Genomic DNA, 27,424 nt, shown 5'->3' with positions numbered 1-27,424 from the left:
TCTATTTCTGCATTTAAATGCATTTTATTAACTCACAGACTTTTAGCCCAAAGGTGAATAGTGTAGAAATCCCCTCTAAAGATCATTTCTGTGGCCATGTTCCATGTTGGTTTTGACATTATCACTTAGATATGGAAATATTCAGCTTTGTTTCTTGAAATGATTGGACTTTATGGATTTAGGTTGGCATGTTCTGAAATAGCATGTGTCAATGGCCAGAAGAGTAGGAAAGCTGACACAGAAGAATTCTGAAGTGAGGTCCCAGCCTCTGGGAAACAGTGAAATATCTAATTGTCAACGTCAGCCATGAATATAGGAAGAGCACCATCCTTCCTTGGCTGTTCTGAAGGCTTAAGCACATTTGGCTGAGACGGACAGTTAGCGCTCAGGAAGTGTGCATTGTCCACAGCCTTTCACTCACTTTCTCAACAGTGACTACTGAGGGGCCAACCCCAGAGCTCACTCTCCTTGCCTGCTGAAACCCCTCACCTGTACTGGGGGCTGAGAAGAAGCTAAAATCACACATCCAGAGATTTGAAAGAAGATGAGTGAGACATGGTAGTGCTGATAGCCAGAGAGGAAAATGGCTTACGGTCTTCACCCAATAAGAAATCAGTACAATTAAGATACCTGTTGGAGTCTGGAAACTTGACTGAAGAAGAGAGATTGGGGTTTTTTGATGCAGCCCTGGTTAAGGCACTCTTCTTCATAGCAGCCATTGTAGACTAATGATCTCCGTAATTGTTTAGTACTTCTCTTCCCCAGTAGACCAGTGCTTCTCAAAGGAGGGCAGTTTTACCCTGCAGAAGACATTTGTCTGGAGACGTGTCTAGTTGTCACACTAGAGAGGGCAGTGGCACTGGCATCTAGCAGGTAGAAGCCAGGGATGCTGCTGAATGCACAGGGCACCCACACACAAAGAATCATCCCACCCCAAATGTCCGCAGTGCCAAGGTGGAGAGGCCCTGCATGGGTCCTGAAGACCCATCTGTCTTACTCAGCATTTTATCCCCACCACCTGGTTGGGAACCTGGCACAGAACAAGGCTCTCAGAAGACATCCACTGAATACAAGTGAGACAAGTCTGCCCTCCTCTCAGCCTGTTTGCCTCAGTCATTCCTTCTGTGCCAGCAGGCACTCTCAACCCTGAGCACACTCATTGCACAGGACTGATCATTCCCTCTACTTGTACATCACTGACCCTATTTTTGAGTTGCAGATAATGTCTGATCAGAAGGAGGTTATGTTTTTTTCCTCTCATTTCTCTGCCGTATCTATACTGAAATTGACATATCTGTGGTTTTGTATCTGCATTCTTAAGGAATGAAATAAAAGGGTAGATATTTTCCTTTGCTTATACCACCTAGTATTTTGATGTAGAATGAGGAGTTATATCGTATGATAGTCTTAGAAGCAGTGATCATTAGATTTATTTTCAAGGATATCCAGTACTAAATGTATGTATAAGTGATGGAGGAGGGGGCAGATTCCAACATAATAAGCCTTTTTTTTTTAATGCAGTCTGACCATCTTTTACACTGTATAGGGAATGTTTATCTTTTTAAAGAGATATTTCTGGAAGGCTCTGGAAGTTCCTGCAGAGAACTGGCTCAGTGGGGTTGTACTAGGTCATCAGAGGAGCAAGTTGAACTCTGGAGCACCCCGTTCATCCCTCTTTCTAACAAAGCAACTTCTTGAACTAGGGAGCCTGCATTGGTTCATAGTTGCAGAGATGCCTGGTCCAGGCCTGTATAAATTTGTGAAGCATTAGAGGGTGGAGTATGTGCAGTCCAGCTTGGCCTGGAACAAACTTGCAGTTCAGTGGCAGAATGAGAGCTGAGCACATTGAGTATGCAATTCCTTTCTCTGGGTGTCTTTCCCCAATAAGCCCATTTCATATACACACTGTGGCTCCCTTAGAAACTCACATTCAGCCTTCCCACCAGACAGAGGAGCAGTTCAGTTGAGCATTTCTAGGTGTTGACCTAATCGCAGGCTATTTATCATATTCCAAATGATTTCTGTGTTTCATATGACTTAAAACTCTGAGGAGCAGGAAGAGAGTTTACTACTCATGAGCATGCATGTAGAGGAGAATGAAATGTACATGTTTATACGATCGCATCTTCTTGTCTGCTTCTGTCAGCTTTTTTTTTTTAAACCAGAAGGAAGTTTTCAGTCAATATTGTGAAACCCTAAGAAATAGCCTTGTGTCTGTTTTTGAGGGTATAGCTCATTACCTCACACAGTAAACTCTTTTTGAGGACTGTTGAGAATGATTTGCTTCTCCTAAATTCCTGGTTTGTAAATGAGTATGTAACTGATAGGTTTCCTTTGAGAGTTGAGAATTGCATTGTTAGATCTAATCTGTTGCCCATCCATATACAGCAGGGGTTTCCAAGTTCTTGGCCTCAATAATGACTCCAGAATGTCCATATTTTTCCTGTAAGCTTCCCATCTACTTCAGATGTAACATCATTGTCATATGTACCTCTGTAAAATGTCTGGAAATGTTTTGGGGGAAAGGTAGGGGTATAAATAAATACTTGTAGTATAGTAGGCCCTCAAAAACTAGTTTTACTGGCTTCTTTTTTTTTTCCCTTTCCAGATTGAGATGCTTCCAGACGGGCTGTTTCAGTGCAAAAAGCTGCAGTGTTTACTCTTGGGGAAAAATAGCCTGATGAGCTTGTCACCTCATGTGGGTGAGCTGTCGAACCTTACTCATCTGGAGCTCATCGGTAATTACCTGGAAACACTTCCTCCTGAACTGGAAGGGTGTCAGTCCCTAAAACGGAGCTGCCTGATTGTCGAGGAGAATTTGCTCAATACTCTTCCTCCCCCTGTAACAGAACGTTTGCAAACATGCCTAGATAAATGTTGACCTAAAGAGAGAATAATTTTTAAAAGTACATTCCAGGGCTTTAAATGAAAACTAAAATTTCCTAAGTTATAAAGATGAACAATGGATAATTACGACTAACTATAACCAGATGTCTTATTATAATAAGGCAACTCAGTGTCTAAACAGGTAAAAAGTATTAACACTGAAACAAAGTTTTGTGAATAATTGATCTTTAACTTATAGAGATATAAGAAGTGTACACTTGGAGGGTAGAATGGGGCCATGAAATTATTGAATCTCTACGCTGCAGTTTTTATCTTTTGAAGATGAGATATTACTTACTTGCATACTTGTTTTAACTGACTTCCTGTTTTGATATTTATCACCTAGGCCATAAACTCATCAACATAGATTCCCTTGAGGTACACTCAGCACTGTCTTTGATTTATGTTCTTAAATACTTTTAGGCAGGATGCATTGTGCTTGGCAGAGTTCCTCCTTGGCTTAATTTTTACTTCCTGCCCAGCTTGTTTGAGTCTTCCTTCATCTGGTTTTCTCTTAACGACAGTGATGAACCCTGAGAAAGTGCCTGCCTGTGGCCTTTGCACAGAACAGGAGCAGGGTGTTTAGGACAAGTCACCCTCGGGCCATCCTGAAATTTTAATGTATCCTCTGCAACTTCTTCTTGTATATCATCGGAGCCTTTTTTATTTGCTACTAATTTTTATATCAAATGTAAAACATACAAATATTTTCTATTGTGTAATCTTGGATTCAAAATCTGTGAGAATAGTTTTTGTAAGGTACAGAGAACACATCCTTTTCTTTAAGAACTTACTATTAATATACTTGGTTTCGGCTGCTTACGAGTCTCACGTTTGTGCGCACTTGGCTCCAAAATGTTTTTGTAGTCTGCAGCTAATTATTTCTGGATAACAAAAGCCTTGTGTTTCGTGCCCTAAAATATTTGGGGGTTTCCTTCCAAGAGGATGGCCACATCATCTACCTCTCTCTTCCCTAGTTGCTGTGCTGTTGTACGGGTAACCATTCTTAATTACTTCAAAAACTGTGATGGAGGGGAGAGGTACAGATTTGGATCTTTAAAACTGATTTTCAAACACTCTGTAGAAATTAAGTAAAAGTTAAACAAAATACTTTCTTCTCCATCTGCATGATGTCTAGATAGGATTATAATGTGAAACACTCAGCCTCTATTCATTGTTTATTGTGGGTTCTCAAAACTCACAAAGAAATAGATCTTATTAACTGAAATTCATCTCATGCCTTTGTCTGACTTTTCGGGAATACATTTTGCTCTTTTTTTTTTTTAATAAAGAGTTTTGTGTTTGGCTTTTTATTATCATGCATATTGTAAAATGAATAAAGCCGACTGACTCATTTTGGGGAAATGTACATTTTCGATGTGTTTTTCTCTGTGTATAGGCATTGTGATGCCATTTCAAACTATGAAATAATCTATGAATTGCACCTCGACAAAACTGGAAAACACTATGGGTAAAGAGCACTGTAAACATGGAATTGTGATGTCTGGTATGTTTTTTCCCTTGCCTTGTCCCTTCCAGAAGGATGAAAATGAGTTTTCAAATTATGGCCAAATGTAGCTTCCCTCACCTGCCACACACCTTTGAGCTGACATTCAGAGAAAAGAATTGTTCACGTCAAATAAAATTTGAGTCGTAGCTATAAAAAAGACATAAAACACCAAAAGCTGCCTAAAACACTGCTGTTTATTCTGATTGAGGAGGAACAATGTAAAAATGCAATTCTTACCAAAACTTGCCTTTAGTCAGAACACTCAAGCTCTCAGGGACCCAGGCATAACTGATGAAACTTTCTTCTAGGACTTCAGAAAACAGATTCTGACTCTAGTTTTTTTGTTATTTTCAATCTTTTTAATGTGAGATCATTGTCATTTTAATGTTTTCCATCTGTGTTGCACGGTAGAATTGTTATGTGTACCATTTCCAGTGTTGGATAGGATTATCTTGTGTTTGGAACATGAATATGCTACATGGAAATATGTTCATTTGGGGTCATATAATTACTCCTAATGTGTTTGAAAAATCTGATCCCTTTTGATAAGGAAAAGTTTTCAAAACAAATTTCAGATTTACTACCATTCCCCTGGGACTTTCCAGGTGGCACAGTGGTAAAGAATCGCCTGTCAATGCAGGAGCCGTGGGTTTGATCACTGGGCTGGGGAGATGCCCTGGAGGAGGAGATGGCAACCCACTCCAGTATTCTTGCCTGGAGAATCCCATGGACAGAGGAGCCTAGCAGGCTACAGTCCATCGGGTCGCAAAAAGTCGGACATGACTGAGCAGCTGAGCACGTACACACCATTCCCCTGACAATTTACAGCCCCTCCTGGCTGGTCACCAGGGTCTGTCCACCTGCAGAAGGCACTAGCTAAATCTTCCTTATCCACGTTTCTGGAAGCAAGTTACTATCATCATGAGTTTTGTAAGCTGCTTTCCAAACACAAGAATTTGGTTACTAGTGCAAACTACTTTCTTGATGCATAATTTTTAAGTTAACATTTTTATTTCAATCCTACACACCAGTGTTTAGGTAGCTTTGGGAATGATGTAGCACAGATGCCATGAACTCTGAGACCACCACTTAACATGCAAAACTGTGGTGTTTGCCAACTTTAATGCAATACTGGAGCAGATCTTCATTTTGGAAGAGGATTTTCAAAGAAACAAATGAAGTTTATTCAATTATAATTTTGAGACTAGTTGACAATTTGATTTCCAAGAATGTGTAGTGCATTTTCCAAAAAATAAATATGGATGTTATTCAGAACAAAGTTGACAGCTTATGCTAGCTTGGATGCATTTTATTTACATACACACACACAGATACACAATGATGAGCCTGCAGGCGCATCCCTGTGTGTACAAAATGTAATTTATTCGTTTTGGATATGTGTAATATTTTTCCAAATTTGCAAGTGGTTGTAGGTTAATGCTAAAATCTTAATTATTTTTTATTCCTTACTTGTAATCATGGAGTGCTCTATTCTCTTAGCTATAATATTAAAGTGAAAAAAATGAAAGTGAAAGTCGCTCAGTCATGTCTGACTCTTGCAACCCCATGGACTATATATACAGTTCATGGAATTCTCCAGGCCATAAAACTTAAGGGGGTAGCCATTCCATTCTCTAAGGGATCTTCCCAACTCAGGGACCAAACCCAGGTCTGCCAATTACAGGCAGATTCTTTACCAGCAGAGCCACCAGGAAAGCCCAAGAATACTTATTAAAACCAAATGCTCAGACTGGGTCAGCAACCTAGGTGGTTTTGAGCATTCCAGGTAAGGTGTAGTGAGTGTTCCCTCCCTAAAGTACATCAAGGTCCATCTGTGTGGCACACAGATAAGTTGTCTCCATTCTTCATCCTTTGTCTCCATTTTCTCCTGATATCACCATGTTTCACTGTCACTTAGCAAATGTTTGTGTTAAACAGGGTAAACAGAGATGCCAAGATCTCATCGTTGTGGCATAGCTCCAGTGTATGTGCTGCGGGGAGCTGCAGTGAGTTATCTGTATAACATTATTGTTTGATAGTGGAAATATTTGTTTCTGTTCTTCGGGTGTCTCAGGATTTAAATTTTGTATGTTGAATTAAAATATTGCATAATATTGATGGGTTCAAAGCCATTAAAATAATCAAACAGTTATTCTGTGGGTTTAGTTTTATTTCCTTGTGTTTTCAATCAAATACTCTTTCCATCTAAACTTTCTTGTAACGTTGTCGCATCCACATAAGCTATTTTGTTTTCCCTCTCTGCTCACCCACCTCCTTAAATTGATATAGTAACAGAATATATTTGTGCTAGAGAACTTGAAATAATACTGGAGCATGTATTTATTTGGGGGGAAGTCAAAGCCTATAATTACGCCTAATTGAATTGTTCTACTCAACTCATCCTTGCAGTGTTCAGAGCTGATCCAGTGATCCTTCATCCATACCAATATAACTGGGAGAATGAGAATATAACTGTAAATCCACTTTGTTTTCAGGAAGTGTATATTGCATCAGAATCTGTGTTTATTTCTTTCTAGAAACAAGAGGAAGTCTGGTCTGGGGAGGAGTTATTTTGCACCCTGGTTTGAATTATGAAGACATTATATACATGAAATGGCCTAAAGTAATAACTGTTGCAAAATGCCCTGGATGTAATAATTTCTTCAGCTGTATCTGAAAGCTGAAGCAGTGAAAAGAAACCCCTTTAACTGGTTTCTTCCTGCCTCTGATCCATCACTTCTACATCCACTGAGACCTATCTACTAAGTACCTTTTGGTAATGAACTACATTTTCTTCACCTTTTTAAAAATACGAACAGTTCCATCAAAACCTGAAGTATTAACATAGAATATAAGAGCCAAAGTACTGAGTTGAGATGGCTTCCAATTGAACTGAATTCATATTTAAATTTTGCATTTGACTTGTATAGTACACTACGGGCTGAGAAAAACAATTAGGAATGCCTCCTGCATGTTACATGTTATCTCTTAACAGAGATGGTGCAATTTAAAAAATTCAAAGGGGCATAGAATTAGCATGGGTGTGTTTGTACATATATGTATTATGTATAAACCTAAATATTCATGCTTAAATATTTTTCAAGCTCTTCCAATGTTTCACTCTCAACAAAATAAAGGGCCAATTCTGAGAAGAAATATTTTGTGTAGTTAGCTTCACAAGGAATGCTAGCATTTGTTATTTTGTTTTTGTCATATATTTTAAAACATGTACATAATTGGTTTTTGCTTTTGGTAATGAATTATCAGAAAATTTAAGATTTTGTTGTGAGCTGAATGCTTTTGGCCCTCAGGTTTACCATGTAAATCTGGATTTTGGTGTTAAATCCCTCTGCCTGAGATTTAGTACTTTTGAGTGAACTTTATTGTTTTTAAAATAACTTTTATGTAACATACAGATTCAATTTTCATAATAAATAGCAAATAAAAACAGATTCAGTGTTGGAAGAAGTTGACTGGATTGATTTCACCTGTATACGTTTATCAATGCCTAGGTTCCAGAAGTGAGCCCCTCCTCTTCCCAGGGTCCCCTGTGCAGTTGTGTTGTTATATTGCTCACCAAATGGTAGATTTCAGATTTATGTTCTGTTCTTGTCTTCCAGTTGCTAGGTTGTGTCTGACTCTTTGCAACCCCGTGGACTGGAGCCCGCCAAGTTCCTCTGTCCGTGGGATTTCCGAGGCAAGAATACTAGAGTGGGTTGCCATTTCCTCCTGCAGAGGATCTTTCTGACCCAGGGATCGAACCCACGTCTCCTGTGGCTTTTGCATTGGCAGGCAGATTCTTTACCACTGAGCCACCAAGGAATGGCGGTATGGCTATCATAACAGTAATATGAGTCTTTAAACTATGCTACAATGGCAACCAGGCTCTGAAAACTGTTGGACTGATCCTAGAATCCCCTGTGGGAGGGTATGCAGTCTGTCACTCTCCTGATTCATCTGTCCAGCAGTGTTCGTCCCTTGGGACTGGTTCACAAACCAACCCGTCTCTCTCCCTTTCTTCTTCTTGGCTCCTGTTTCTCCATTTGCTGTTAGTTTAGCGCTAACATGGACTGGTGGACCAGATGAAATAAAAAGTAAAAAACTAAGGAGATGTTGAAGTTTAGGTTGGGAGAAGAGATGGAATTATCTGGGAAACCAGGTACATAATAGTTTGAACTTTTGGACAGAAGACCTTTCCCCTCTGTCAATCACATACTCAGTTTCAGGAGCACATTAGGAAGCAGATACCAAGAACTGTTCTCTGCTGAAGGGCAGAACTTGATATAGACTGAAGCAGGTTATGAAGGAAACTAGATGGCACTATTTTCCCCTGGAAATGTACTTTAAGCAAGGCTTTCTCTCACCTCTAAATGCCTTGGGAATGGGAATATGTTGAGGGGATGAAACCAGTGCCTGACATAAGGCATCCCTGCAAGGTGGTTTAGCTGGGTCCTATCCTAACAGCCCAGAAGGCAGTCACCGGCCCCCACAATCGTGGCAACAATGGTGGGTCCACGTTCTTCACTCCTTTCCACTTTGCAAACCGCTTTGCAAACATGCTGGGCAGGGAGCCGTGCTGCTGAGGCCACAGCCTGATGCTGTGGAGCTGCAGCTCATGGCTGGGTGTCTGCCCCTTGTTTGGATTCTCTGAAATCCAGGTTCCTAGCTTGTGTTCTGTGTCCCTCTCATCTCTGAGATCCAGAGAAAAGCAGTTTATCCAAAGGCACAAAGCCAGAGCTTGAACTCAGCCCCATATTTACAGAAGAATATCTATATGCCAAAGAAGGATCAGAAAAAAGTCATCTTTCAACATGTGCAGTCTCTTTTTGGAAAATATAAGTCTCTCTTCACCCTGTGTTGTCTCATTATGCTCCAGATGAGAATTCTAAGTCCTGCCTCCTAAATACCAGTAAGTACTTCTATAGAACGGCCTGTGTGCCACTGAGCTTTTCAGATTACTTCTTATATAGCAAATACCTTACGTTCTGTGTGCCTTTTTATGCAGGCCTGTTGTTGGTTTGTGTAGGGTTTCAGGCACATCATTTTTTTTACTCTCTGCCTCCCTCTGCCGCTGAGAAGAGAATAAATCAAATAGAGGCTTGCCTAGTTCCTATTTCTTCCCCTTTAATTCAGTTTCTCCTTGCCTGCCTCCCGAGGGAAGATCTTTAGAATTCAGTGGCCCTCACTTAATCTCAGAGACTCCATCTCAAATGAGATGCACTTAGAAAGCCCTATGCAATGCCCAGCACCAGCATCAGACAGGACATGTTGGGTGCCTGGGCAGGAAACAATTCAGCAACCTTGAAACATGCTTTGAATGTTCATTTATTAGGTATTTGGTAAAGATGGGGGAGCTGGTTTTCTACTAGTAAAAATCATGGACCTTAAATAGGTTAATTATTTCCTTCTCCAAAAGCAATACTCTCACAAAAATGTGAGGTAGAGCTTAAAGATGACTGAGCAGAGAGACAGCTGGGGGTTGGGGAGATAGTGTAAAGAAGTCTTCATAGCATTTCTATCAAACACCCAACAGAGAGTCACTTCTCCCAGGCCTCACGAGCAGGCCCATCAGCTGCCGGGTCTCTCCTTTTTTTCCCCCCAGAGCATCCTTCTCTTTTGACCCAACTCTTTCCCTTCCCAGATTTCAGGCGCTACACACTTCAGTGTCTCTGTCTCTGACTGGACCATTTAGCATTGTCCTAACCACATATTCCATGCTTACATAAATCACCCTTTACTAAATCCCAACTTTGAGAGTATTAAATACCCATCATATCAAGGGAGATGTTTTACTTTGTAGTCATCAAAATAAATGTCTTTGAAATCACAGTGTCCAGAGGAGTATGACTGTCAGCTGGCTCGACGTGCTTGCAACCCTAGGAACTGGAGGCAAATGGGATTACACTAGGGACAGGATGGTTTCCCAGGTTCCTCAGGTTGTAGGTTTACCAGAAGAGGAGTAATAGATTTGGACCATTGAATACAACATGCTGAATAAAATAGGATGCATTTGAAAAAGTAAATAAATGCTTTCAGTTATCAGGATTTTCCCTTCCTACAAAGTGATTTTCTGTCACAATTTCAGATTCCAAATGATAGACTTATTCACTGTGCTGGATGGAAGTAGGACCAATTTGCAGTCCTTAGGCTAGGAACCTAATGAATTGCATATGAAAACCCAAGTTAATTGGTCCTGACCTATTATCAATTATTCCAGTAATATTTGGTGTTCTTTGTAAGTTAGTGCCAAGGCAAATGTTGGAACATTGCGGGGACCAAATGCCACCTGTCTGAAGGGAGTTTCCCTCTAATCTTCCTTTAAACTGGGTTAGGATTCACATCCTTGTCTCATGTGCTTATGTCTTAACGTGCTTCTATGGCATGTCCTAAAAAAACTTCACAGGTCATTTTGGGTTTGAGAAAAGAGCGGTTCTGTCGCCTTTTTCATAATAGACTGAACAAGTCTCGGGCAACTGCTCTGTGAAAAAGGAAACCCAGAAGAAGGAGCCAAGTGAAAAAGCATTAATTCAATCTGCATTCTGAGGCCTGAGGGAAATTCGCTGACCCGACGATCCCTGGGCAGAACAATATATTATAGACCTCATTAATGGCTTCAAACTGAGGAAAGATAAGAAATCTAATCATTTCATCCCTGCTCCTTCAGCTTGGAGTCTGCCACCTTGAGGGAAACATCACCAATAACATCATTTGCCTTCTGCGGACCCCCAGGTGGCATCAGTGGTACCTGCCAATGCAGGAGACACAGATTCGATCCCTGGGTCAGGAAGATCCCCTGCAGAAGGAAAGGGCAACCTGCTCTAGTAGCATTGGCTGGAATATTCCATGGACAGGAGCCTGGCAGGCTACCGTCCACGGGTCACAAGAGTTGGACACGACTGAGCACGTGCCTCCTGCAACCAGCCAAGCACTCTGGTAGGTTCTTCATGTGTGCTGTCTCAGTCCATCCAGCAACCTTATTTGGTGTGTGATGCCCAATTTACAGATAAGACAGCAAACTTAAAAATGAGAGCTTTCCCAACATCTTGTGACTGTTCAGAAGAGGAATCCAATTTAATTTACAGGTCTGCAAAAGCTCTTTCTACAGAGATTTAGGTAAACAGCACCCAGGATGAGCACTTCACCCTCTCACCCACCTGAGTATCTGAAGACTCACAGATCATGCTCTGCCCTTCAGAGCTGACTGCTCTCCTCTTGGTGGCTTTCAGCCTGTTGCTTCCTGCTCTTCCACAACTATCCTAGTTTGTCTTCTCCTGAACCAATGAGTCACTTCCTGTTCATACTATTTCCCCCATCCTTTTCTAGGATCACAGAAGTTTCCAGCAGAAGCAACCATGGAGACTTTAGACGAGGAAAACCTAGGTGACTTGTCTAAGATCACAAGCCCCACTGCCTGAGAGAGCTGGCACCGAAACCTGCATATCCCCCTGTTTAGTGCTCTTCTCAGGAGCACAGGAGTCTATAATAGGGGTCTCCAACCCCCAGGCCATGAACCAGTACCCATCTGTGGCACATAGGAACCTGGCCACCCAGCAGGATGTGAGTGGTGGGCAAGTGAGTGACGCTTCATCTGTATTTACAATCACTCCCCATTGCTTGCATCCTTCTGATTCATGGAAAAATTGTCTTCCATGAAAACAGTCCCTGGTGCCAAAAAGGTTGGATGGAGTGTGCTGTGCTTAAGTCACTTCAGTCGTGTCCAACTCTGCAATTCCTATGGACTATAGCTGCCAGGCTCCTCTGTCCTTGGGATTCTCCGGGCAAGAAAACTGGAGTGGGTTGCCATTTCCTCCTCCAGGGGATCTTCCCATCCCAGGGATCAAACCCACCTCCTGCATTGGCAGGAGGTTTCTTTGCCACTAGTGCCACTTGGGAAGATCCACTGGTCTAAAACCAAAGCCTAGCCAAGACTAGCACCCAAACTTCCTCCCTAACTGCAAGTCCTGTGCCTTCTCTAACAAGCTGCTTTCATTTTAACTGTCTCCTGTATCCCGATAATAACACTTGCCATGCACAGCACAGTGCTCAAAGCAGGGCCCAAAGCACTTGAGGCTCCTATCCCCACTTCACTTATCAGACAGCTAGGCTCTGAAAGGAGCCATCAATAATTAATCATTATTGAGAACTTTTGAATTCAATGGCCATAGACTTTATAAATGTGTTTAAAATGTGTTAAGATAGGCACGGTCTCCATTTACAGGAAAGAAATCAATCCAGGATGGTTAAATGACTTGAGGTGACATGTTAGATTATATAGCTAGTATGTGGCAGACCCAGGGTTTGAACTGGAGACTCTGCCACCAAAGAACTGCTTTTTGTATACTGCACGCTGCCAAGATCATATGACAAGCAAGTGATGGCGGTGTGAGAGCAGCCCAGGATTTCAGCATCTGATCCAGTATTCTGTCCTTTAGACTGTGCAGACATGCTGGGAAAGGCTTGATATGCACACAGATATATCCATATACACAAACACATCGCTTCAAACACCCTTTAGTATAAATACAACAATTTCATCCAAACGACTAACGTAATTTTAAACTTCGTGGTTATTTTTGAAACTGCAGAGTTTTTCTTTCAATGTCCTAACCTAAACTATGAGCACATGTGCTCTCGTCAGAGGAAGAGTGCCATTCTGAGTTTCAGACCCTGTAAGAGATGATGGATGAAGACCTTATCCTGTTAAAAGAAGAGTTGTCAATATTTTGGTTCTTGCTTCAGGGTGCACATGGGGCTCCCAGTCAGTTTGGGTTTAATACAGAATTGCTGTTATAGTTTAACTCCCTGAGAATCTTGGTTTATTATACAGAGATGCTGGCAGACATTTTAGACTTGCAAAATGACTACCAATCACAGTTCAGGCTAAATTGATTCTAAATTCATTCTGCTGATGTGGACTTTTGGAGAGCGTGGAGGAGGGGTGGTCAATGCTGTCCTTATTGAATTCCTGCTGTGCTCTGGATAAGGAGGTGTGTTCCTCACACCAAGCTGGTGACGTGTCGCTCCCTGGCTCTGCATATTGGCTGAACATACCCCTAAACATGCAGAAAGCCTCACCTCAGACTCTAAGAACCCACTCCTTGAAGCCTTGGTTCACTTGTCATTTCCCCTTGGTTTCTTCAGAATGCCGGCCCTTCAAGACAAGGGCACGTCAGACCCACTGTGAGTTGCCCAATCAACCGCCTCCAAGGCCCTTCACACAATGGAACTGCAGTTCTCACATGACCTTCCATCCCAGCCACCGAGCTCGGCTCAGGAAACAAGTGACTTTGCAGCGTCACATTAGCTGCTTTTATAGTCTTCTAGAAGATGAAAGAAATTGGCCTGCCTCCCTTTTTCTTTCTGATGATGAGTCTAATTCCCCCAGCTAGAAAAGAGTGCCCACTGAGATTTTTTTTTTTTTTTCAAGATTGAAAATAAGCCAAATGGCTCAGGTGCTGCCTCAGATAATCAGCAGGGGCCCCAGCTGAGCCCCTGGCTAGAGTGGTTACAGGGAATCCCTTCCTCAGTGTGAGCTGTGGCTTGGGAGTTTGGACATGTTGAGGACGCCAGGGGCCAGCTCATAGTGGGAGAGAAAGTGGAATCCTTGTGACTTTTAGGATTTGGCATCGGCCCTTAAAACTGCCATTTCCAGTGTGATCTGTGGGTGCCTGTGTGCTAGGGTCCCCATCTAACAGAGCCTAATGAGAGGGTGAGCTTAGGTGTTCCCTGGGGCACCTTCCAACTCCTGTATTCTGATCTATGTAAGACGCTCAGTAAGTGGGAAGTGTTGATCAGGGTTATTATTGAGTAATTTTCTTAAGAGCTTGAGCATGTCATACATTTAATTTTTAGCTTTATAAATGACTCATTTTTATGGCATGTGAACAAGCCTTTTATTCACTTAAGAACCTACTGCATAACAGCAGGTGATGGAGGATGGGATGGTTTTAAAGGGTTGTTCTGCCAAGCCTCCCATCAAGAGAACCAGATGTGCGGTGAAAAGGAGCCATGGAGGGCAGGGCAGATAGGCGCATTCCCAGGAGGTCCTATGTCATCTCAGGTTACAGTTCCCTGTAAGGAGAAAAGACCCTGGGTGGCACAGGTAAAAAGGTGACCTGGGAGGTACTTGACCCTCTTGGGCTTTTAACAGCAAAGCATGAAATCCAAGGCTGATCCATCACCACTGATGTCCAGCCCAGAGTCTAACCTGAGACCAGCTGCTGCCTCCAAGTTTTCAGTTCTTTGGTTTCTGTTTCATGGGGCTCTGGGCCTAAGTGTTCCATCAGCCAACAGTCTCCAGCTGCAGAGACATGCTTCCAGGCTTGGGTACACTGAGAGGTGTCAGATCCTTCCTGTTTAAGGGTACAGCCCCGGCAGGGTGCTAGCGCCAAGGGCAGACTCGGCTGGCTGACCTGACCCATGACTGGCAGCCCTGGAGCTGTGTGTTATGCACCTCTTTTGTGCCCTGGTATCCAGCTCAAGACTGCTCCAGGCCTAGGTGTGAACTCTGCAGTTTAGAAGAGGAGAAGGCAAGCCCCTTGTCTTAGAGCTGGGCTATCAGCCGGTTGCATCCCGGGTTGGAATCTTATCTCTACCAGTGAGATCTGGATAACCTTACCTCTCTTAGCCTCAGTTTCCTCATCTGTAAAGTGTAGACTCTGTCCTACAAATATTTAATGCCTGCTCCCACAGAGGGACAACTTTAGGTATTGAGGATACAGTGGGATCAATAAGGACAAGACAAACAGCGTCCCACCCTCATGAAAACAGACCTCCCTTGGTCTCAGGAGGATTCCAGGAGATTAAGTACAAGGCTTAGCATCATGTTCAACCCCAGTGAGTATTTACTGCATGTTAGTGGTCATGAGTTTTCCTCCCAAAGATAGATGGTAGAAAATCTTTTAAAATGTATTCTTTCTCATCTTTACACATGTATTTCTCTTCCATGTTCCATTTGTCTAACTAACCTGAGTTCTTCCATTTCTTGGGTTTAATGGTCGCTTCCCCAGCATAGCAGCTGCCTGACCAGGTCCACGTTCAGGCTCCCCTGTGTGCGTTCTCATGGCGACTGGCACTCTGCTTTGAGGTAGCCATCCCCTTGCTAACTATTATTCGTTTAATGTCTGTGTTCCTGACTAGACTGTAAATCTGGTGTGGTCAGCACCCACGGCTGCCTGAAGCGTCAGCACCGGGCTTTGAAATTCTCCGTGAATGTCTGCCGATCGGACTGGCCTGATCCATTAGGAGCACACGGCCCCTTTCTTTCCTCCTTCTTTTCTCTCTGCTCATATGAAGAGGACAGACAGCCAAGAGATGGCTGAGAAAACCAGCCATGTCCTGGACAGCACCCACATCTCCCTGGAAGCAATCAGGTAACCAGGAAGGTATCAGTTACCTGATATCAGGGATCAGTCAGGTAACCATATTAAGATGCAGAGGAAGGCAAGAAGGGTTCCCTGTTGGTCCCAAGCATGTACCCACCACCACACGGGGCACTGCGGAGAACAGGGCAGGCAGAGCCTTCTCTGAGACCATGTACCACAGGCACGCTTGTCTGTTCTTCCAGAGTCAGATTGTGTGATTAAAGGAAGAAGTCTTGTCTCTTGTAGCTATAGAGAGAAGAAGGTTGAGAAAATGAAATCCGACTCCACATGACTGGAATGATATTAGCAGCAGAAATGTAACCATGTTGACTTTTCACTCTGTCACCCAGAATGACAGGAGCCGCCCCCTCCAACCTCCCACCTCAGTACCTTGAGAAAGAGACACAGTCACTTACATGTGACTCACTGGAAATGCTCATTTTCTTGCCCTCTAGCACACTGTGAGGCTTAACAAAGCAGCACTGTGACCTGACCCCAGTGATTTGCTTCTGGCCAGCACCCAAACCCTCAGGGCAGTGCTGGACTTCCCACACGCATTCCTGTAGGCCCCCCACAGGGAAGGGCAGGGAGCGCACGCGGGCCACTGGGCCAAGCCTCCCCAAACCTCCATGCCTTTGCCCACCCCGTTCTCTCACTCAGAGGCCCCTTCCTTCAATACAAATTTGGAAGATTATCTATCATCTATATACTATTTAAAGAGATGGGAATATCAGACCACCTGACCTGCATCTTGAGAAATCTGTATACAGGTCAAGAAGCAACAGTAGAACTGGACATGGAACAACGTACTGATTCCAAACAGGAAAGGAGTACGTCAAGGCTGTATACAGTCACCCTGCTTATTTAACTTATATGCAGGCTACACCATGCAAAATGCCAGGCTGGATGAAGCTCAAGTTGGAATCAAGATTGCTGGGAGAAATATCAACAACCTCAGATACACAGATGATACCACCCTTATGGCATAAGGCAAAGAAGAACGAAATAGCCTCTTGATGAACGTGAAAGAGGAGAGTGAAAAAGTTGGCTTAAAACTCAACATTCAGAAAACTAAGATCATGGCATCCAGTCCCATCACTTCATGGCAAATAGATGGGGAAACAGCAGAAACAGTGACTGACTTCATTTTTCGGGGCTCCAAAATCATTGCAGATGGTGACTGCAACCATGAAATTAAAAGACACTTGCTCCTTGGAAGTAAAGCTATGACAAACCTAAACACCATATTAAAAAGCAGAGACATTACTTTGCCAACAAATGTCCATAGAGTCAAAGCTATGGTTTTTCCAGTTGTCATGTATGGATGTGAGAGTTGGACTATAAAGAAAACTGAGCAACGAAGAATTAATCCTTTTGAACTGTGGTATTGAAGACTCTTAAGAGTCTCTTGGACTGCAAAGAGACCAAACCAGTCAATCCTAAAGGAAATCAGTCCTGAATATTCATTGGGAGGACTGATGTTGAAGTTGAAACTCCAGTACTTTGGCCACCTGATGCGAAGAACTGACTCACTGGAAAAGACCCTGATGCTGGGAAAGATTGAAGGCAGGAGAAGGGGATGACAAAGGATGAGATGGTTTGATGGCATCACCAACTCAATCGACATGAGTTTGAGCAAGCTCTGGGAGTTGGTGATGGACAGGGAAGCCTGGCATGCTGCAGTCCATGGGGTCGCAAAGAGTCAGACACGACTGAGCAACTGACCTGATCTATCTCCCTACCTCTCTATCTACCTGGCAATCAATTTCTCAAACCTGCATTCATTCTTCAAGATTAAGACAAAATATTTCCTCTCTGACCACCTTCCTTCCCTCAAGTTACAGTTCAGTGCTTTTATTCTTAAACTTTATAAAAATATAGTGAAGTTATTTTAGATTTCCTCCTCACTAAACTGACAACAGAAATCAAATCTTGTTAATCTTTCTTTTCCTTTCAATTAGTAGAGTGCCTAGCACATTGTAGGTACAGAATGAATGAAAAGCAGAAGTTTAGGCATTGGCACGGAGAAGGAAATGGCAACCCACTCCAGTGTTCTTGCCTGGAGAATCCCAGGAACGGGGGAGCCTGATGGGCTGCCATCTATGGGGTCACACAGAGTCAGACACGATTGAAGCGACTTAGCAGCAGCAGCAGCAGGCATTGGCAAACCTAATCCCAGGACCAGGGGGTCAGCCAGAAAGCCCAAGGAGAAGTACACGTGCCAGAAACTGCTTGTGGGTACTTTTTGTGGACAGACTGTGAATGCGATAAGCCTTCAAAGGTTTGTGGGCACGTGAACAACATGAGGAAGTAGAACTTTGGGTGCAGACTTTGAGGGCATAATGGGAATGATGAGGTTATGGTATGAAAATCTTTTGCTCATTCTACAGATGAGAGAACTGAAGCTTGAGAATGTTAAATGTTTCTGTAAAAACTCACACTGCTGGTAAACAAATCTGGCTTAGAATCCAGATCTGATTTCAGAGGTTGTATTTTTAGATACTATGCAGAAACTCAACCAAATCTGCAAACACCATCTTGAACTAACATCCTTTAGGTCTTCAGGGAACATTCTCCTAGCTTGTTAAGTGACTCCAGCATGTCACTAACCCTGACTAAGCCTACTTCAGTTTCCTCTTCAGTAAAATGAGAAGCATTGAGGTAGGTGACTATAAAGGAAGTTTCAGGCTCTGATTCTCTCTGAAATGCAAATGGTTTCCTAATCTGGGGAGCAGTGTGGTCAAAACATAAGTGTACTTGTGTATTGGCTCTGAAAAACTTTTTCACAGGTTGCAATTGCGACTCCAAAACACAACAAAGACTGTGAAATATGATCTTTAGTATTATCTTAAAGGTCTAGTCATTCTTCCCAAATGGGCAGTTAAAATATGCTCAGGCACTAAAGCATGACTGTTGAATTCACAGAAGTCATCTGTTTATCTGAACAGTCATACTCAAGTCACAGCAAAGCTTTCACTTGCTCTCTACCGCCTTAGGGCCTTTATTCTACTTGTAATTCTGTATCATAGTGAAAGTTCAGCATTACACTACTCCGACCTGTGGCACCTCCCCCCAACCCATCCCATAAGCCTCCATCAGACATAAATGCATTTCTCTGCATTCAGGCTGAATCTTAGGGTAGAGCACCTCTGAAAATGTCTGTGTGGTTCAGGATGAACTTCACAGTGAAAAGTTTCCGCCCAAACCACTGACTAACCTCCTGTTGTTGTTTTCATCAAATCTATGCAGTCCCTCCTTTGATTTGGCTTTCATTTGGAGTGATCTGTCCGATGCCATTTTTCTGAAACATTCAGAACAAGATACAATCTCATTTTGGTCAGTGACATAAAGTGGACCTTTCAGAGCATAAAGAAACATCTGTCCTCCATCTGCAGTGCCTAAAAAATACGACTTTCAATAGAGTACATTGTAGGACTCTAATGCCTTTAAAGGGCAAGAAATCCATTTCTGACTGAAATCTCCATAAATATGTCTAACAGAATATTTTCCTCTTACATATTGTTTTTCAAAGAGCATTTCAAAGGCCATTAGTGCAGAGCATTTAATAAGAACATAATCTTTAGGTTTAACCAGACCTGGTTCAAATACTTTTTCTGTCATATAGTAGCTGTGTGATCCTGTGAAAGTGACTCAATCCTGATAATTTTAGATTTTCTCAGGGATGTAAAATAGAATAATTGTACCTGCCCTGGGAGATAACGTTGTCAAAGAGAATGACGTGCGTGTGTGTGTATGTGTGTGTGTGTTAGTTGCTCAGTCATGTCCAGCTCTTCACAACCTCATGGACTGTAGCCCGCCAGGCTCCTCTGTCCATGGGATATCCCAGGAAAGAAAAGTGGAGTGGGTAGCCATTCCCTTCTCCCGACCTAGAATTGGGAGATCTTCCCGACCTAGGGACCAAACCAGGTCTCCTGTATTGCAGGCAGACTCTTTACCATCTGAACCACCAGGGAAGCCCGAGTGACACTCAGTCTGGCACTAAATAAACATCAGTTGTTGTTGCTACTTCATTGTTGCTATTGTTAATCCTCGGGGCAGAGTGGCCTGATTTCTCAGGCAGCTGAAAGAACACAGGATTTGGAATTAGAAGACTTGAATTTGCACCCTGCCACTGCCACTTACTAGTTGTGTGGCCTTGGGGAAACTACTGAATCCTCCTCAACTCAGCTTCCTCACCATAAAAGAAGGAATATAAAAACTGATGCCAAAAGCTCAACTTCTCTGCACACTGGTGCCAAATCAAATCTCAGAGACCAGAGTGTGGTACAGAAGGATAGCTTTATTACTTTGCCAGGCAAAGGGGAATACAGCAGGTGTCTGCCTCAGAAAACCTTGTGTTCCCCCCACACGGAAAGGATAGTGAGAAGTTTTATACTAATGCTTCATAGAGGGCTTGTGATCAGCTCATGGATGCTCTTCTGATATGTTGATGGTGAGGTAAGGAGGAGTCTGCATCATCAGCCTTCAGGTTTCAATTGGTCTGGGGTCTACATGCTTGAGGGCAGCATACAATGGTTAATTGTAACTTCTTCCACCTGGAGGGGGTTTGGTATCTGCAAAACAACTCAGACATTGTTGTGTGTATCCATTGATGGGGAAACAGGACCTTGTTTCTCTGGACTGTTTATCACTAGTCTCACATGCCCTTCCTTCCCTAATTAACAACGGCTTGAATCTGCCCATTAGGACTCAGGAAGGTCATGAGGCTGAATAAAGGTTATTTCCTATAATCAAAGAAATGGGTGACACAGAAAGGCTTTGTGTCCAGGAGCCCCCACAGCGCCCTGTTTGGTATTAAAACTAACTTGTGAGGTGCAAATGAGCTGGTTTATGTGAAATATACTTGCCAATTGTCAAACTCTAAGCGTTTAGCATTAGCATTATTTTGTCATTGTTAATACTATGGGCTGAATGTAAATGTCGCCCCAAAATGCATATGTTGAAACCCTAACTCCCAATGTAATCATGTTAGGAGGTGGGGTTTGGGCAATAATTAGATTTAGGTGAGGTCATGAGGGTGAAGCCTCTAGGATAGGATTAGTGCCCTTATAAGAAGAGAGTCTGGAGCTCTCTCTCCTCCCCCACTCCCCACCTCTCTTTTTTAAAATTAATTTATTTTTTAATTGATGTGTAATTGCTTTACAGAATTTTGTTGTTTCCTATCAAACCTCAACATGAATCAGCCATAGGTATACATATGTCCCCTTGCTCCTGAGCGTCCCCTCCCATCTCCCTCCCATCCCACCCCTTGAGGTTGATACAGAGCCCCTGTTTGAGTTCCCTGAGACATATAGCAAATTCCCATTAGCTGTCTATTTTACATGTGGTAATGTAAGTTTCCATGTTACTCTCTCCATACATCTCACCCCCTCCTTCCCTCTCCCCATGTCCATAAGTCTGTTTTCTTTCTTTCTCCATTGCTGCCCTGCAAATAAATTCTTTGGTACCATCTTTCTTTTTTTTTATATATATATTTTGGTACCATCTTTCTAGATTCTATATATATGTATTAGTATATGATATTTATCTCTTTCTGACTTACTTCACTCTGTATAATAGACTCTATGTTCATCCACCTCATTAGAACTGAATCAAATGTGTTCCGTTATATGGCTGAGTAATATTCCATTGTGTATTTGTACCACAATTTCTTTATCCATTCATCTGTCGATGGACATCTAGGTTGCTTCCATGTTTTAGCTATTGTAAACAGTGCTGCGATGAACACTGGGGTACATGTGTCTTTTTCAATTTTAGTTTCCTCAGGGTGTATGCCTAAAAGTGGGATTGCTGGGTCATATGGTGGTTTTATTCCTAGTTTTTAAAAAAACTCCATGTCATCTTCCATAGTGGTTGTATCCATTTACATTCCCACCAACAGTGGAAGAGCATTCCCTTTTCTCCACATCCTCTCCAACATTTATTGTTTGTAGACTTTTTGATGAGGGCCATTCTGACTAGTGTGAGGTGATATCTCATGGTAGTTTTGATTTGCATTTCTCTAATAGTGAGCAATGTTGAGTATCTTTTACATGTTTGTTAGCCATCTGTACGTCTTCTTTGGAGAAATGTCTGTTGGGGTCTTTTCCCCAATTTTTGATTGGGTTATTTTTCTGGTATTGAGTTGTATGAGCTGCTTGTATATTTTGGAAATTAATCTTTTGTCAGTTGTTTCATTTGCTATTATTTCCTCCAATTCTGAGGCTGTTTTTTTATCTTGCTTATAGTTTCCTTTGCTGTGCAAAATCTTTTAAGTTTAATCAGGTCCCACTTGTTTACTTTTGTTTTTATTTCTATTACTCTAGGCAGTGGGTCATAGAGGATCTTGCTTGGAGTCATCAAGAGTTCTGCCTATGTTTTTCTCTAAGAATTTTATAGTTTCTGGTCTTACATTTAGGTCTTGAATACATTTTGAGCTTATCTTTGTGTATAGTGTTAGGAAGTGTTCTAATTTCATTCATTTACATGTAGCTGTCCAGTTTTCCCAGCACCATTTATTGAAGAGGCTGTCTTTGCCCCATTGTATATTCCTGCCTCTTTTGTCAAAAATAAGGTTTCTGGGCTATCTTGTTCCATTTGTCTATATTTCTGTTTTTGTGCCTGTACCATACTGTCTTGATGACTGTAGCTTTGTAGTATAATCTGAAGTCAGAAAGGTTGACTTCCTGAAGGATGTCTTTCAGGAGAATGTCCTTCCTGAAGAATGAAGGACCAGCTCCATTCTTCTTTCTCAAGATTGCTTTGGCTATTCAGGGTCTTTTGTGTTTCTATATGAATTGTGAAATTTTTTGTTCTAGTTTTGTGAAAAACACCACTGGTAATTTGATAGGGATCTCACTGAATCTGTAGATTACATTTGGTAGGATAGTCATTTTCACAATATCAATTCTTCCTACCCAGGAGCATGGAATATCTCTTCATCTGTTTATGTCATCTTTGATTTCTTTTATCAGTGTCTTATAATTTTCTCTACACAATTCTTTTGTCTCCTTAGGTAGATTTATTTCTAGATATTTTATTCTTTTTGTTGCAATAGTGAATGGGATTGATTTCTTACTATTTTTGATTTTTCATTGTTGGTATATAGGAATGCAAGTGATTTCTGTGTATTGATTTTGTATCCTCTCCTCCTCATCTTAACTCATTGGTCTACAGGCCAGGAAGAGGGCCCTCACCAATAACTGAATGTTGACCTTGGACTTCCGGCCTCTGGAACTGTGAGAAAGACATGGCTGTTGTTTAAGCCACCCAATCTGTGATATTTTGTGACAGCAGTCTAAACAGACCAAGACAACGCCACCACCATCTGATTTTTTTTTTCAGAAGTTTTCATTTACAAAAGTCTTGATTACGTGCTCAAGTGATGATAACTGATTTCTACTCAGCCTCTGAAGTGAGGGTTCTGGGACAGACTAAGGGAGCACTGAGGGTCTTCCCCAACAAAACACCACCATTACGTATTAGGTGTGTGAGTTAGTGCTGATCTCAGAGAACATTTAATGTTCACATGTCTGAAGAGATGCTGAGGCAGAAAAGCGTTGTTGACTATGATCTCTGCCTATTGTGTGTTGTTTTCCTACTATAATTGTTAGGTTTTTCATATTTCACCTCCTCCACATCCCCACCCCCACCACATTTAAAACAACTGGCAATACAGCTCCTCCTACTTTCCTTGGAGTCTGATCCTTCTGTCCTGCCCATAGGGTGGAAGTCCTTGGGCTTAGGGCTTTAAAACCAGCCAAACTTAAGTTTGAAGCCTGCTTCCCCGACTTTCTCTGTTACCTTGTTCAAGTCACTTAACCTTTCCACACCTCCATTTTCTCATATGCAAAATGGGAGAGACTACTTGGTTGGGAAAAGTCAATAAGATAGTACAATTAAAATTCTGAGAGCCACATCTGTCAGCCAGGGTCACTCACCAGCTTCACCCTCCTTCCTGGAGTTCTTGTATTATCCCTGCTTGCTTCTTTTACCTGATTATTGACACCTCTCCAGGACTTTTGGTGAGATGATCACCAACAGAGTCAGCAGCTATTGTCAGCCTGTAAGAAAGTATTCTCGGGGAAATACTAATCAATACTGGATCTCAGTAAAAACAATAGACTTTATTAAATATATATGCTGATTGAATATTTGAAAGAGAGAGTGTGTAAGCTTGGATATTCACAATATCTCTGGTGGATATATTAAAAAAAGGTAACAGTGTAGACGCTTTTCTCTGCATATCTTTTTGTATTTTCTTTTAATTTTGCATCATATGCATATAATAACTATTTTAAAATTACTCTAAAAATGTCAGTGATATGGGAACACATTCTTGATTTGGATATTGTAGAAAGAGTTCTCCAATGCCCTGAAGGTTAGCATAAACTCCAAAACTTTCTAATATATGGATAGGGGAAACTGTGGTTTTTGAAGCTGAAAACCACTGTCTAGTAATAGCCTGTTAAAGGCTAGAAGAAGAGATTTTAACTCTGTGGCCTCTTTGCTGTAGAACATCTATAACTTCTCACCTCAAGGTGTGCCAAGAAACCATTTGTCACCAGTAATAGGAGTAATGTTAATGGAGAGCTCACTGTGTCAAGCACTGTTATGTGCATATTTCACACACTACATCAAGTTAATTTTCACAACATTCTTGTGAATTGAGTCATTATTATTCATATTTTATATAGTAGAAAGTTGAGTCTCAAAATCTTCTAATTAGCAAGTGACAGAGCTGAGATTCAAACCTACTAAAGGTTTTTTAATGTTTCTTTTTTATTGGATAAATTTGACAGGTAACATTGTGTAAATTTAAGGTGATATTTCTCACATTACATACTTATAGTATTATCATCTATATTACACTGTACATTAGATCTCAATTACTTATAATTACTCATAACAAGTCTGTACCCTTAAGCACTATCAGTCTTATATTCCCACCACTAGTCCTCTGGTAACCAGCATTTTATTTGGTATTTTTATTTGTTTTTATAGGTCAAACCTGTTGTAGGTTATGACAAGGGGCATTGGACTATTATAAGGATTAGATTAATTAATATATTTAAGTGCTTAGAATGGAATTTCTTATAAGTATTCATTCTCATTAACATCTTATTAACCAACATTAACATCTTGGAGTCAGGGAGGAATTTTTTTTTTTCATTTATTTTTATTAGTTGGAGGCTAATTACTTTACAATATTGTGGTGGTTTTTGTCATACATTGACATGAATCAGCCATGGATTTACATGTATTCCCCATCCCGATCCCCCCTCCCACCTCCCTCTCCACCCAATTCCTCTGGGTCTTCCCAGTGCACCAGACCTGAGCACTTGTCTCATGCATCCAGCCTGCATACTAATGCATACATATGGAATTTAGAAAGATGGTAACAATAATGCTATATGCAAAACAGAAAAAGAGACACAGATGTACAGAACAGAATTAGGGAGGAATTTTGTAAGTTAGAAATAAGTGCAAGTCAGCAAAAGTACAGGAAGTCATTTTTATCATCTGAAATACACTAAGGTCCCATTTTTAAAAGAGTTTTTCTATGTTTTTCAAGATAGTTTTCCTTGTTCTTATTTCCTATGTATGCCATTTCCTAGATCTTCCTAGAAAGATCTCCTGCCATAAATTTTTTGTGCTGCTCCCCCTCCCCCAGCATTTTATGCTTTTTCATTACAGACTTTTATTTTTAGCCCTGCCATATGATTTGTAGGATCTTAGTTCCCCAGCCAGGACTGGAACCCATGCCCCCTGCAGTGGAAGTTCGGTGTCCTAACCACTGAATGACTAGGAAACTCCCCCATCATAGAAATTTTTAACATAAAATCAGAGAAAGATAATATTTTAAGGTGTAGCTATTAGGATGACCATCCACACAAGCAGAAGCTCTGTGTTTGAATCTTCCTTAGTGGTTCTGATTGGGCTGTGTTTCTACCTGTGGGAGCTGAGAACAGGTGAAGCAGGAGACTTGCAGGGCAGTTTGCTGTTCCAAGTGGTTAAGTCATAAAGACAGTTTGAGATCCTATTTTCAACATGTACGGGAATAGCAACTGCATAACTGCTTGCTATATAAAGCAAAAGAACAAGCAATATCTGAGCCTGACTGACACCATATTTTTGCAGTCACATGCTAGGCTCACAAAAATACAAAGCAAGAGAGGAAAATCCCTTCGTTTTGCCACCAGAACTGCTTTATCCTCCCACCAGAACTGCAGTCTATTTGAGCTGCTCTAACAAAGCGCTGGGGGCTTGGGCGGGGGGGGGGGGGGGGGGGGGGGGCGGGGCAGGGACTGGGCTTCTTGCTATTCCTCAACAACAGCAGGTAATCTCCCATTTCAAGGCCTCCACCCAAATGCTCTTCTTCAGATACCGGATATCCATGTGGCTCGTTCTCACACCTCCTTCAAGACTTTCCTCAGCTGCCTCCTTTTCAGTGAGCTCTTCCATGACCCACATATTTTAAATTTGTAATTGCCCATCCCAATTACTCCCTTCCCCTGCTTTATTTTGCTCCATAACCTTTATCACCAGCATATTTTACCTTACTCATTTGCTTTAGTGTTTATCTCCCTCCAAGAGAATCTAAACTCCACAAAGGTGGAGACCTTATTTTATTCACTGCTATCTTCCCAGTTCTTAGAACAGTGCTGCCACAAAGTAGATGTTCCATAAATATTTGATAAATGATGGAATGAAATCCTCAGAGGAGGATAATGACGCAGAGGGAAGTTCAGTTTTAGCCCAAGATCACAGGACTAGTGTGTGCAAGGTTCAGGATTAGAACTCAGCCAGAGCTCATTTCACTCTCTCAAACCTTGTTCAGGGCTTCCCTGGTGGCTCAGTGGCAAAGAATCTACCTGCCAATGCAGGAGACACAGGTTCAATCCCTGATCCAGGAAGATCCCACATGCCGTGGAGCAACGAACGAAGCCCATGAGTCACAGCTAGTGAAGTCAACGTGCCTGAGAGTCCATGCTTTGCCAACAAGACAAGCCCCTGTACAAGAGAGTTGCCCCTGCTGGCCGCAACTAGAGAAAAACCCAGCAGCAACGAAGACCCTGCACAGCCAAAAATTAAATACATAAAATTATATTTTTAAAAATCTGGTTTAGCAGCTGAGAGGGGGGACTCCCCATCCAACCACAAGAGCTGGCTGGCTGGGCTGTACTGTGGGGGAGGCACTCACCAAGGTTCAAATGCAAATCCTGCTAGAAGGGCTGAGCTGAAACAGAACCAAGTCTTTTGGCAGCACTGTTAACAGACTCTGATTAAGGAAAGTCATTTGAAGGCATATGAAGAAGCGTTCCAGTTTTAAGACTGGCTTTAACTATTTTTCTTTCAGCTGTAGCTTTCCGGGACGATGAATGTTCCATATGTCAGTATCTCCAGGTTCCCATACAAATTAGGAAACTAAAAATGCCCGATGATTAAAACAGATTTCTGCTTGTTTCCATGGGAAATCAACTGCTCCAAAACCTTAGGAAACTGGGAGGGAGGGAGACTGTTCAGCTCGAGGTGCTGTCTCGGAGTGACTGCACTCTGCCTCCTGCCTAACTTTCCCTCCAGTCTGCTCAACATTTTGGACAGGCGGGGGGTGGGGTGTAGTCCTAGGTGGCCCACCCTGCTGGCAGACAAGTGACACCACAAA

The 27,424-nt window shown here is 42.0% G+C and overlaps 2 protein-coding genes across 6 annotated transcripts in view; one reads left to right on the top strand and one right to left on the bottom strand.

Moving 5' to 3' along the window:
- The window catches only part of LRRC8B (leucine rich repeat containing 8 VRAC subunit B), a 68,230-nt gene extending 60,388 nt beyond the window's left edge, over window positions 1-7,842 (top strand). For all 4 annotated transcript variants that reach the window (XM_065909238.1, XM_065909248.1, XM_065909259.1 and 1 more), the window contains one exon: window positions 2,609-7,842. In XM_065909238.1, the coding sequence (XP_065765310.1) occupies window positions 2,609-2,881 (273 nt within the window). In that variant the 3' untranslated portion in view covers window positions 2,882-7,842. The remainder of the gene's footprint in view (window positions 1-2,608) is intronic.
- LOC136149213 (guanylate-binding protein 6-like) overlaps window positions 1-27,424 on the bottom strand; it is a 210,476-nt gene that overhangs the window by 168,180 nt on the left and 14,872 nt on the right. The gene's annotated exons all lie outside the window — the stretch shown is intronic.

The sequence above is a fragment of the Muntiacus reevesi genome, chromosome 1 (genome assembly GCF_963930625.1).
Source record: "Muntiacus reevesi chromosome 1, mMunRee1.1, whole genome shotgun sequence".
NCBI lineage: Eukaryota > Metazoa > Chordata > Mammalia > Artiodactyla > Cervidae > Muntiacus > Muntiacus reevesi.
The sequence above is the reverse complement of the archived record's forward strand: the minus strand, read 5'-3'. Positions and strand labels throughout refer to the sequence as shown.